Source organism: Mustelus asterias, chromosome 15 (genome assembly GCF_964213995.1).
Source record: "Mustelus asterias chromosome 15, sMusAst1.hap1.1, whole genome shotgun sequence".
Lineage (NCBI taxonomy): Eukaryota > Metazoa > Chordata > Chondrichthyes > Carcharhiniformes > Triakidae > Mustelus > Mustelus asterias.
The window spans coordinates 102702313-102715904 of NC_135815.1; the positions used below are offsets into that span (position 1 = coordinate 102702313).

At 41.9% G+C, this 13592-nt stretch overlaps 1 protein-coding gene across 1 annotated transcript in view; it reads right to left on the reverse strand.

The window, feature by feature from the left end:
• Positions 1 to 746: 746 nt before the first annotated feature.
• LOC144504762 (uncharacterized) overlaps positions 747 to 13592 on the reverse strand; it is a 32446-nt gene continuing 19600 nt past the window's right edge. The window contains exons 9-14 of the mRNA XM_078230506.1: positions 8766 to 10658; positions 8258 to 8358; positions 7781 to 7845; positions 4422 to 4582; positions 2899 to 3048; positions 747 to 1165 (exon numbers count right to left, since the gene is read on the reverse strand). Of these exons, the coding sequence (XP_078086632.1) occupies positions 747 to 1165; positions 2899 to 3048; positions 4422 to 4582; positions 7781 to 7845; positions 8258 to 8358; positions 8766 to 10658 (2789 nt within the window). The remainder of the gene's footprint in view (positions 1166 to 2898; positions 3049 to 4421; positions 4583 to 7780; positions 7846 to 8257; positions 8359 to 8765; positions 10659 to 13592) is intronic.

Sequence of the window (13592 nt, forward strand, 5' to 3'; positions counted from 1 at the left end):
GGAGGAAAATATATTCTTATCTGGCGGCTGCTTCATTAGTTTCACATATTAGTGTCACAAGTAGGCTTACATTAACACTGCAATGAAGTTACTGTGAAAATCCCCTAGTCGCCACACTCCGGCGCCTGTTCGGGTACACTGAGGGAGAATTTAGCATGGCCAATGCACCCTAACCAGCACGTCTTTCAGACTGTGGGAGGAAACCCACGCAGATACAGGGAGAACATGCAAACTTTACCCAGACAGTCACCCAAGCCTAACACTGAGGCTGCAGTGCTAACCACCGTGCATTATGTCACCTGGAAGATTCTTTAATTTGAGGCCCAGAGGAGGAACACGACTCCAGCAGCTTTGAGGAGACGCATTGTCACGAAGTGCAGGAAGGGAAAGATTACCAAAAAAGGGAGTGTGACCTGTGATTGGATGAATCCTTCCTCTAGCCACAATGTCACAGCAAATGTTTTGTATTAACCATAACTGGGCTCTCTCCCTTCTTAACATTCTGCGATGGAGGGAAAGTTACTTCAAAAGTTCAACAAATAATGCACTTTAAGGGAACCAGGATTTTTATTTGTTTGGATACAGTGTTCAAATATTGCATCTAAACCATTTATTTAAATTTTCAATTCATGCAATTCTGCAGAATTATTTGGAAGAGTGTAACAAAACAAATTCATCAACTAAAAATAGATCTGAACACGCAGCATCTCGGCTCAATGAATCTTTCCCAATTAGACTCTGGCCTTTTATAAATGAAACGTTTCTACAGCCGGCTGGATTTTCACTGCACGAGACTTGCTCATCGCCCTGGAATCAATTTGTCCATTTGGTTCCTCAGGTATTGGTTGAAACTTTGTGAATGATACATAACTGGAACTCTTGTGAGGTACAAGGAACAGCAATTCCTCACTGCCAGATTCTTCTTCCCCTTCTGATAGAGTTGTTACAGACAAACCACCTGCATTGGTGCCATAAGCTTGGAAGTATTTTTTGTGTGATCTTTTAAACATCACAAAGCAGACAGTCACTGTTACTGCTATGAGCAGGAATGCACATATAGCAGAACTGATCAGAATTTCCTGCAAACCAAACGAAGACCAAAAGCCAGAATCTGGAAGAAGAAATATCTCTAAATCCACTGGTTTCTCTGCATTCTTTAATGTTACTACAATACAAGATACTAAAAAGTTAAAAAGAAACAATCCTTCTCTTATCTTAGAGGATAGATATCAGACCAAACATTAGTTACTTTTTACTGATGAGTATTTAAGAGTGATTGAGTGTGTCGCATCCAAAGGATAAAGTCCAGCTGCCAGAATTCCAATATTCTTTACATTTAAATCAAGGATTAATTGTTGCAATATTTTCTACAACTCTTCAGGCTCTATTTCCATAAATGTCCTCGTGAATCTCTCTGCACTTTATCCCTTTCTCCAATTACTGAATGAAAATCAGCAGTTAAGGTTTACCAATCCAGTTGGGATGAATTGCCAGGAAGGGCTCAGGTATTGCAGACAAGACCGGATAGTCCCAAGCTTCAGAATCAGCAAAGGTAGAGATGGAGTTTAATTTAGATAAATGTGAGCTGATGCATTTTGATAGATTGAACCAGGGCAGGACTTACTCAGTTAGTGGTAGGGCACTGGGGAGAGTTACAGAACAAAAACATTGGTAAGGCCACACTTGGAATACTGTGTACAGTTCTGGTCACCCTATTATAGAAAGGATATTAAGCTGGAAAGAGTGCAGAAAAAGATTTACTAGGATGCTACTGGGACTTGATGGATTGAGTTAGGAGAGGCTGGATAGACTGGGACTTTTTTCTCTGGAGCATGGAGGCTGGGGGGTGATCTTATAGAGGTCTATAAAATAATGAGAGGCATAGGTCAGCTAGATAGTCAATATCTTTTCCCAAAGGTAGGGGAGTCTAAAACTAGAGGACATAGGTTTAAGGTGAGAGATACAAGTGTCCAGAGGGGCAATTTTTTCCACACAGAGGATGGCGAGTGTCTGGAACAAGCTGCCAGAGGAGTAGAATCATAGAATCCAGACAGTACAGAAAGCCATTCAGCCATCGAGTCTGCACCAACCACAATCCCACCCAGGCCCTACCCCCATATCCCTACATATTTTACCCACTAATCCCTCTAACCTACACATCTCAGGACACTAAGGGGCAATTTTAGCATGGCCAATCAACCTAACTCGCACATCTTTGGACTGTGGGAGGAAACCGGAGCACCCGGAGGCAGTAGTAGAGGCGGGTACAATTTTGTCTTTTAAAGAGCATTTAGACAGTTACACAAGTAAGATGGGTATAGAGGGATATGGGCCAAATGCAGGCAATTGGGACTAGCTTAATGGTCAAAATAAAAAGGGCAGCATGGACAAGTTGGGCCGAAGGGCCTGTTTCCATGCTGTGAACCTCTATGACTATGACACAGAAATTCAAACCACATTAAGTACAGACACATTCTGGATTCTAATTAAGGCAATAAGTTTGAATCTCTCACTTGGTGGTTTAGTGATTCCTCACTGGAACCTCAGGAGCGCTTCTTAAAGTATGTTTTTTAAAACCCATTGATGCGAGAGTGAAAAAGGGAGTGTTCACAACTTTGCAAATACAGACTGGACTATGTTCACATTTTAGCCAATTCCTGCTCCGGGGAACTCTTTCCTGAGCTGGGAAAAGGGTTGGGTCGATTGTGTCATTATGAGCCTCAAACCAATATTAAACTACATGCAAAAAAATGAAAGATTTTCTTTACAAGAAATGCTGATAGATTTTCCTACCACAATCCACTGTGTGCTAACTGCACATGTACAAAACAGACTGGTATTTTATAGTGTTGTTATTTAAGCACAATGCCAAGGACAGAATCAATAGTATATATTTACCCGGTTCCACTGGATCAACACAAACACGACTGTTAGTCATCGCAGGATCCTTAAATCCATTTTCACACTGGCAGAAATAGGAGCCAATCGTATTCAGACATTTTGCCGCTTTGGCACATGCTCCAATTTCAGATTTACATTCGTCAACATCTGCAAGAGTCAAAATACTCAGGATTTGAAATCAAGAGGGAGAGAAGCAGGAATATGTCACCATGTTTTACATTAAATTGCTATAAAAATCTAACTTTAACATTTAATTTAATTCCAAGAGCAAACTCTTTATTCAGTCCCACCAATGAAGCAACACTGATGGAACTGGACATTAAACTCATCTCGTTAATTACAAGAAATCAAAGCAAAAAGACTGAATGCACCAAGAGCTGCTGAAGGTAAAATCCAACACACTGCTAGGCAGTGTGCCCGTGACTACTGGCTACGTCCATGCCAAAATATCCAGATATTCTGCGCCACAGAGAATGTATGAAGGGATCAAGAAGGCAACACGTCAGTCAGCAAAGAAAACAGCCCCATTGGAAACAAAGGGTGTGGAGATCATTACCGACTGCGATAAAGAGTGGGAGAGATGGTGGAAGAGTGGGTTTTAAAGCTGCTTTCATGTTTCTGGAAAATATTTGATATTGATAATTTTACTTAATATTGACACCAGATGGTGGAACACTAACTCGAGTTGTACCCTCGGGAGAACACAGTCACCGAGAAAGCTGGAAACACCAGAGAGAGCCTGCCTGTCATTGCAGAGCAAAGCTATTGACTCACTCACTCCAGCTGCTGATACAACACTGTCTGAACTCAGTAAACACAGGAAACCACTCCAACATCTGCATCAACCTCTGTCGCTCTGGAATGTCGCTTAGACAGAGGATGTGGTTTATTCTGTCAGTATAGCTCAGATATTCACCCTGATTTATCTGTAAAGGGCTGGAAACAGGTCATCATTTTTACTATAAACTGTCATCTTCCCATCAGGGACAAGTGGCCTCTACTCAACATTTCCAAATGATCATCAATTGTACAAAGTGCTATATCCATAATCAGTGATACTAATCCAGCTCGAAGTGAGCTGTGTATCCACATCACTAAATCCCAGTCTTTAGTACAAGATTGATCTGATGATTTCAATGTGGTGGACGGTGTTAATTTAAAAATAACTTTAAAAATCTGCATCAGTGTTTTCAAACAACAAAAATCAAAGTAAAGGCAAATGTAATGATTTTAAAAAACAGAAAACCAATTCCTTCAGTTACCAAAACTAAACAAATCGACAGGTGAAAAATCGGAACTTCAGAGACACTCTGGAAAGCATGTGTTAAATTAACATTGACCAAGGGTCAGATTGGAGTTCTTTATTGGACATGGCAGAGTATAACCTGGGATCAGAAATAGATTTCTCAATACATGTGAACCTACGATACATCAGTAGTGTTACTTCCCGATAAAATTCCAAGAGGAATCCTTTTAGCCATTCATAAACATTCAACACAAACATAAAATGCTTCAATTACCTCGGACTGAAATTGAAACCAAATAGATTTTTCCAGCTCTTAGGTTAGTCACCGACTTGTTTAACAACTTATTCATCTGAATCTGTAGAGAACGGTAAATGTTCTCTCCATTCAGACCAAAGTACAGCTGATAATCAAAGGTAAGACCTGAAGAATTGATCCTGCAACAAGAAACAATTACTATTAAACTGGAAAGTCTCCACAGAGCTGCTGAAATGATAAACCTGGTCACATGTTAGGTTAATACTTCTTTGAGACCCATCCATGTGGCTGTGTGGCTTCAGACTGATGGAGGCCATTCAGTCCATTGCACCTGTCTCTTGATGTGCAAATCAAACAAAGAACAGTACAGTACAGGAAACAGGCCCTTCGGCCCTCCAAGCCTGTGCCGCTCCTTGGTCCAACTAGACCAATCGTTTGTATCCCTCCATTCCCAGGCTGCTCATGTGACTATCCAGGTAAGTCTTAAACGATGTCAGCGTGCCTGCCCCCACCACCCTACTTGGCAGCGCATTCCAGGCCCCCACCACCCTCCGTGTAAAAAACGTCCCTCTGATATCTGAGTTATACTTCGCCCCTCTCACCTTGAGCCCGTGACCCCTCGTGATCGTCACCTCCGACCTGGGAAAAAGCTTCCCACTGTTCACCCTATCTATACCCTTCATAATCTTGTACACCTCTATTAGATCTCCCCTCATTCTCCGTCTTTCCAGGGAGAACAACCCCAGTTTACCCAATCTCTCCTCATAGCTAAGACCCTCCATACCAGGCAACATCCTGGTAAACCTTCTCTGCACTCTCTTTAACGCCTCCACGTCCTTCTGGTAGTGCGGCGACCAGAACTGGACGCAGTACTCCAATTGTGGCCTAACCAGCGTTCTGTACAGCTGCATCATCAGACTCCAGCTTTTATACTCTACACCCCGTCCTATAAAGGCAAGCATACCATATGCCTTCTTCACCACCTTCTCCACCTGTGTTGCCACCTTCAAGGATTTGTGGACTTGCACACCTAGGTCCCTCTGTGTTTCTATACTCCTGATGACTCTGCCATTTATTGTACAACTCCTCCCTACATTATTTCTTCCAAAATGCATCACTTTGCATTTATCCGGATTAAACTCCATCTGCCACCTCTCTGCCCAATTTTCCAGCCTATCTATATCCTGCTGTATTGCCCGACAATGCTCTTCGCTATCAGATTTGTTCTCTGCTTTATGGAAATTAATTTCTAAATTAAAAGTGTGGAATTTTAGCTCAAATAATTCACATCCTCACTTTCATTCAATCTTCAGGAATATTGCGCTTGCTTTGTTCATTAATGACCTTCTAGATCCCAGTGCTACTGGAATCACCATGACAGGATGCAGCCCAATCGAACCAACTTAGGGTCATACTGAATAGATAATATGTGGGGTAACTGTCTTTAAATGAACCAATTCCTTTATTTGAACAGCAGTTTTTAATGACTTCTCAATTACCATTAATATGCAAACAGGAGTGAGTAACCCAGACAAAATCGGGCCAAACCGCACTCACTCAGAGGCTAGCTCGACAAGATCCTTGCAAACTCTGCCACGTCTGGCAGATTCTGCAGGTTGCTCATTGGTGACATCAGATATCTTTTACAACAGGAGATACTCTCAAACCCCTGGTTTATAAAAATTGGCCAATGCACAATGGAATTCTGTCATTTTAAAATATTTTCACCAAAATTGAATTTGATGAGCTTTAAATCACTGCACAGAATTGTGACTAATTGTTTTAATTGTGGGTGAGTAAATATATATTAACATTTAGCTACATATTTAATTAGCATCACTTAAGTTTGTGAAAGGCAAGAATATGCAGCAACAGATGAAACAAGGTCAGAGAGCCTCTGATTAGCAGCATTAAGGGACAGGATGAAGCAGGAACCCCGAGGCTGGCTGGGGACTGTACATTAGAAGCAATTGGGTTGGGTTACCAACAACAAACAGCTAGATTTAGGTAGCACCTCCTATAATGAAGCATCCCAAAGTGCTTCAGTGAAGTACTGTACAAGATATGACACCAAGCTAACGCGGGACAAGTAGCCTCTGTAAAGGCAAACAAGGTAGGAGTGAAGAGAGGCTCAGGGCAGGAATCCCAGAGCTTTGGGCTCAGGCAGCTGAAAGCATGAGATGGAGTGATTGAAATTGGGAATGTGCAAGAGGCCAGAATTAGAGCCAGCATCTTGGAGGAGATTACAGAGATGGGGATGACATGGAGAGAGAGCCTGTGGTTTGGCAGATTTGGGAAGAGTTACAGAACAAACAAGTTGGTGCATTGATGGAAACGAGTTCCAGCATTAAAAGTTTATTTATTAATCACAAGTAGGCTTACATTAACACTGCAATGAAGTTACTGTGAAATTCCCCTAGTTGCCACAGTCCAGCACCTGTTCGGATCAATGCACCTAACTAGCACGTCTTTCAGACTGTGGGAGGAAACCGGAGCACCCAGAGGAAACCCACGCAGACACGGGGAGAACATACAAACTCCACACAGACAGTGACCCAAGCCAGGAATCGAACCCAAGTCCCTGGTGCTGTGAGGCAGCAGTGCTAACCACTGTGCTGCCCTAGGAGAAGTCCAGCACTGATTTGTAACTAAAAAGCATTTAATTTATTGTGTACAACCTGAGAAACTTTCCTGGTTTGCTTTGAGAAGCAAACATTGCAGCTGCATCAATAAATGCACCATAGCTGATATATTGCTTTTTCTGAATAAGTACATGGGTGCTTTTATAAAGCATTTTATTTAACTAAGCAAATCAAGCATGAGCAAGCATATCGATGCAAAATGCTCGGGGCTAGAGGCAGAACTTTCAACCAACATTCTCGGAAAATGGACAGTCATAAGTTTCCAAGATGCCCTTAATTCACCCACTAAATGCCCAAGAGCAAATGGCTTTTACTGTTGAGGCTGATCTACAAAATGGTTAGCTGACACATTGTTGATATTCTACTCAATACAAAGGATATGTCACTCTTCTCCAGAAAGTGGATTGTGTAAAGGGATTGATTAAATGTGTTTTTCACTCTGCTTGATCTATTTTTAAAAGAGAGTTTAGAATTTTTTGAAGTTTAAAATCAATGCCAATTCATTACTTTCATTCAAAAACTGAAACACTGTTCATGCAAAGACACATTCGGTTCGCTTGTTGAAAGATATGTTCACATTTCAGCTGTAAACAAGGTACCACAGGCGCACTCAGCCTTGTCCCATTTGAAGTTCACCTCTGCAGGTTTCCTTCCCTGTTAACTCAGTCTCCCTCATCCCTCTCCAAAAAAAAAAAGACAATCATTTCTGGTCACAATGTAAAATCATCTTTTTACCTTTTAGCACCTCCAAGGAGAATTTTCTTAAGAGGAGGAGAAAATGATGCCAGATTGTCCATTATCTGTTTAATGAAAGCAAAACATAGAATCATAGAATCCTACAGTGCAGAAAGAGGCCAGTCAGCCCACCGAGTCTGCACCGACCACAATCTCACCCAGACCCTATCCCCATAACCCCGTGCATTTAACCTAGCTAGTCCCCCTGACACTAAGGGGCAATTTAGAATGGTCAATCCACCTAACCTGCACATCTTTGGACTGTGGGAGGAAACCGGAGCACCCGGGAGGAAACCCACGCAGACATGGGGAGAATGTGCAGACTCCACACAGACATACAATTCACTTAATATTAAAACATTTTTAATTTCTATAATCAACAGTGGGAGACAAAGAGACAGAACGAGAAAAAGGGAGACACAGAAAGAGAGAGAGACAGAGCGAGAGCAGCAAGGGAAAATGTGCTTTAACTCTTACCAGAGCCTTCACCGATTGTAAAACTCTCTTTTCCAGATGTAGAAAGTTCTTGTAGACAACATTTACCAATTCCACTGCAGCAGATACCTCCAATAAATGACCTGCATTTTTGAGAAGAATATGTTTAAAACATGCTCCGAAAGCTTGTGTGGCTTTTGCTACCAAATAAACCTGTTGGACTTTAACCTGTTGTTAAACTTCCTACTGTGTAAACCTAGAGACCAGGACTTTCTAAATAATGAACTTTAATAGACTAACTCTATTTGTAGGTCTCTCTCAATCCCTTGTTCAGGATTTCTGTAGTGGTTTGAATCATACTAGACTCCACACAATTACCACAGCGCAGTGTAGTTAGATCCAGACCAAACTAGTGTTTGCAATCTTCATTCTAAACTATGTCAAGGTTCTATTAAAACAAATATCAAACCATACTCAATTAGAATTAGCCAACAAATACATAGTTTCTAAAAACTAGCATTATATATCCTGCCAAACAGGAAACACTCACCAATATCGTTTTGCAGTTTTGGTCCCAGTGTTGTCCGCGTCAGATTCTGTGAACCTGTGGATGGTTCCATTGGATATTCAGCATTACGGAAAGATCCATCAGTTGGAATTATTGTTGCATCAACATTATGCTGGGCTGTGTCAAGAGATGGGGATGGGCTAAAACTCATCAGCATCCATTCACTCTGTATCTGCTGCTCCTCTCCATAAATCAAGGACTTGTGTAGTTCTGTTTCACGGCTTTGATAACTGGAAGTCTGAATAAAGTCCTCAGCAGTGTAAGAATTCTGGCTTTTAGTTTTCATCCACAAGTAACTGTTCAATGATGGTGTTGGTAACAATGTCAGCATTCCATCAGAACTGTCAGAATGGATTAGTGCAGATTCTATCATTTCATCATTGGCAGACAGCATTGGACCTCCAAGCTCATTGAGAATCTGGGATTTAATTTTGCTCTGCGTGTATCCATGTTGCAATGAGGTTTTTAATGGTTGGGTCTTTGTATGCTCCAAATCTTCACATTGAAAATCTCCAACTGTGTCACAAATGGTTATCAAACTGAAAAGGACATTCTCAGACGAGATGCTGCTGCTGCTTTGTGTTCCCCCCCTCTCCCAAGTAGAGTCAAACAAGCCAGTCATAATTCCACCAGACCTGTCTGAAGGTGCAGAACTCCTTCCATCCTCCATTTGCTCAGATTCAATAGGAGCTACAGGCTGGAAGATTATCGGTGAATAAGATTCAACAACATGACTAAAGTCAGAACTCTGTCTTACTCTGTGATTGGAATAGTTTTCAATTTGCTGTTTTGGGAGGAGGTCAGTTTGAGAGGAATGCGGAATAGGGGTTTCTTGTTGCTGAAAGGAAGTTACAGAAAACCAGAATCCACAAGTTGAAGAGGGAATGTGCCACTGGCATGAAGTATCGCTAATAGTGTCCAACTCATCAAACCTACAAGTAACCAGATTTATTTTAAACCTGGAGGGTTCTGGAATATCCTGATAATCTTCAGTTTGAGGCTTTAACCTTTCAGGAGTAATCAAGCTCATTTGTGGATCTGTGTTTGATTTCAGAGGTAAATATTCAGGAAAATCAGACGGAGGAACTAAAGGCCTCAATGGTTTTGCGAACTGCACTGCAGTAAATCCAGCTGGTTCACTGGAGCTGGTAAACGGTTGTGGGAATAGAATGTTCCACAGACGGATATCTGCAAAGCTCGATACATGGGCTTTAGCCGGTATTTGTACAGTGTGCTTAGAAGCGGAAAGGTCTTCTTCACTCCCTGCAGCAGATCGTTCCCTGCTGCGATTTCCTGCTATCAGTTGGGTAAATACCCGAGTATCAGCATCTCTCTGTTCCCTCATGTAACCCTGTGGAATGGATTCTGCTGCTTCACTGTGTAACCGATTCTTGGACGGAGGTTGATGCAGTTTTTCATTAGCTGCAGCCTCGGTATTGACACTGGCTGTTGGGAGATGCGGGAATATTTTGCAGGCAGGTAAAATTGGCACTGATGGAGTTTTACTGTCCTCATTCACCTGATATTTTACATAGAAATGCGTAGTAGAGTTGTTTGAATTTCCCTGAGAAAAGAACATGATGTACGGTACAGAAGCATCATGAGGAGTTTTGTTGAGACAGGCTTGTAACACATGGCTGATCATGTGTGCAGACTCCTGGATAATAATTGCCTCCGGATTCTGGTTATAGTCCTCCTGTGATACAAATCCGTCTATTTGTAGCTCAATCCATCCCAATGGAACTGCTGAAATGGTCCAGTTACACTCGAGATAAGTGTTGGGGTAAACAGGAGAAATAAATTCACCAGAACCTCCTTTGATGGTCATATGACAACCGCAGACTGGAATCATGATCCCAGAAAAAAGACCCACTTCTGAAATGAGAAATTTAAACATTTTGTCTATTTTAAAAAGGGTGCATTCAAATTCAGCAACAACACTCCTAAGCAATTAAATCTTTTCCAACTTTTTATACCATCAACAAGAGAACAGTTTTGTAAGGTTATAAAATCAGGGGGAAATATGTAGAATAAAGATCGCTGTACTCCAACAACATCTTTAAGCTTGTAGCTTTCCCAATGCATGCACAGGGCCTATTGATTTGAGTGATATTAACGTAATGGGCGGCATGGTAGCACCGCTGTTTCAGTGCCGGGGACCCGGGTTCGATTCCCGGCTTCGGTCACTGTGTGGAGTCTGCACGTTCTCCCCATGTCTGCGTGGGTTTCCTCTGGGTGTTCCGGTTTCTTCCCACATTCTGAAAGACGTGCTGGTTAGGGTGCATTGACCCGAACAGGCATCGGATTGTGGCAACCAGGTGAATTTCACAGTAACTTCATTGCAATGTTAATGTAAGACTTGTGACAAATAAAATAAATAAATACTTTTATCAGGTTTAGAACAACTTTCAATGAATTGTGTGAAAATATAGCCGAGAATCTCAGTGAATAACCTTTTAAAACTGAGGAATTCTCACTCAGAGGTTTACAGCATGGAAACAGGCCCTTCGGCCCAACTTGTCTATGCCACCCTTTTTTTAAACCCCTAAGCTAATCCCAATTGCCCCCATTTGGCCCATATCCTTCTATACCCATCGTACCCATGTAAGTATCTAAATGCTTTTTAAAAAAAGATTAAATTGTACCCGCCTCTAGTACTACCTCTGGCAGCTTGTTCCAGACACTCACCACCCTCTGAAAAAATTGCCCCTCTGGACAATCTCTCCCCTTAAACCTATGCCCTCTAATTTTAGACTCCCTACCTTTGGGAAAAGATATTGATTATCTACCTCGTCTATGCCCCTCATTATTTTATAGACCTCTACAAGGTCACCCCTCAGCCTCCTATGCTCCAGAGAAAAAAGTCCCAGTCTATCCAGCCTCTCCTTATAACTCAATCCATCAAGTCCCGGTAGCATCCTAGTAAATCTTTTCTGCGCTCTTTCCAGTTTAATAATATCCTTTCTATAATAGGGTGACCAGAATTGCACACAGTATTCCAAGTCTGGCCTTACCAATGTCTTGTACAACTTCAACAAGACGCCCCAACTCCTGTATTCAATGTTCTGACTGATGAAACCAAGCATGCCGAATGCCTTCTTCACCACTCTGTCCACCTGTGACTCCACTTTCAAGGAGCTATGAACATGTACCCCTAGATCTCTTTGTTCTGGAACTCTCCTCAATACCCTACCATTAACTGAGTAAGTCCTGCCCTGGTTCAATCTATCAAAATGCATCACCTCGTATTTGTCTAAATTAAACTCTGCCATTCGTCAGCCCACTGGTCCAATTGATCAAGATCCCGTTGCAATTGGAGATAACCTACTTCACGGTCCACTATGCCACCAATCTTGGTGTCATCTGCAAACTTACTAACCATGCCCCCTATATTCTCATCCAAATCATTAATATAAATGACAAATAACAGTGGGCCCAGCACTGATCCCTGAGGCACACCACTGGTCACAGGCCTCCAGTTTGAAAAACACCTCTCTACAACCACCCACAGAAGCCAATTTTGTATCCATTTAGATACCTCACCCTGGATCCTGTGAGATTTAACTTTATGCAACAACCTACCATGTGGTACCTTGTCAAAGGCCTTGCTAAATTCCATGTAGACAACGTCAACTGCACTGCCCTCATCTACCTTCTTGGTTACCCCTTCAAAAAAACTCTTAAATTTGAGACACATGATTTTCCACTCACAAAGCCATGCTGACTGTCCCTAATCAGTCCTTGCGTCTCTAAATGCCTGTAGATCCTGTCTCTCAAAATACCTTCCAACAATTTACCCATCACAGATGTGAGGCTAACTGGCCTGTAGTTCAGGCTTTTCCCTGCAGCCCTTTTTAAACAATGGCACAACATTTGTCACTCTCCAATCTTCAGGCACCTCACCTCTTCCAACTCCAACATTAATGTAACTAAATCAGAATGAGTTTCTAAAAACAGCAGCATTTTCCAAGTCTGTAAAAAACCTGCAGACTCGTTTTATCTGCTCCATCTACCCGATTAATCCACATCAGATTCTGTAGGATCCAAAAATTGAGACATGGGCACAAGGGGAGGAGATTAAATAAGGGCTTTTGTTCCAGATCGCAGTTTGAGAGCATACATCATGGGAAGTGAACTTTTTCCATTGCTAACAACATAATAAATCTCAGGGTTAAAAATTCCAAAATCTGCTGCACAATCCAAGAAGGGAACACAAGCTTTGTCACCTTTCTAAACAAGCATAGGGCCAAGATAAACTGTAGTTAAAAAGCCCACCAACGCCTCTACTTTCTCAGAAGATTAGGGAAATTTGGCATGTCAGCTACAACTCTCACCAACTTTTACAGATGCACCATAGAAAGCATTCTTTCTGGTTGAAACACAGCTTGGTATGGCTCCTGCTCTGCCCATGACCACAAGAAACTACAAAAGATTGTGAATGTAGCCCAATCCATCACGCAAACCAGCCTCCCATCCATTGACTCTGTCAACACTTCCCGCTGCCTTGGCAAAGCAGCCAGCATAATTAAGGACCCCGGACATTCTCTCTTTCACCTTCTTGTGTCGGGAAAAAGATACAAAAGTCTGAGGTCACGTACCAACCGACTCAAGAACAGCTTTTTCCCTGCTGCTGTCAGACTTTTGAATGGACCTACTTTGCTTTAAGTTGATCTTTCTCCAAACCCTAGTATGACACTACATTCTGCCCCCTCTCGTTTCCTTCTCTGAACAGTATACTTTGTCTGTATAGCCTGTAAGAAACAATACTTTTCACTATGTTAATACGTGACAATAATAAATCAATAATAA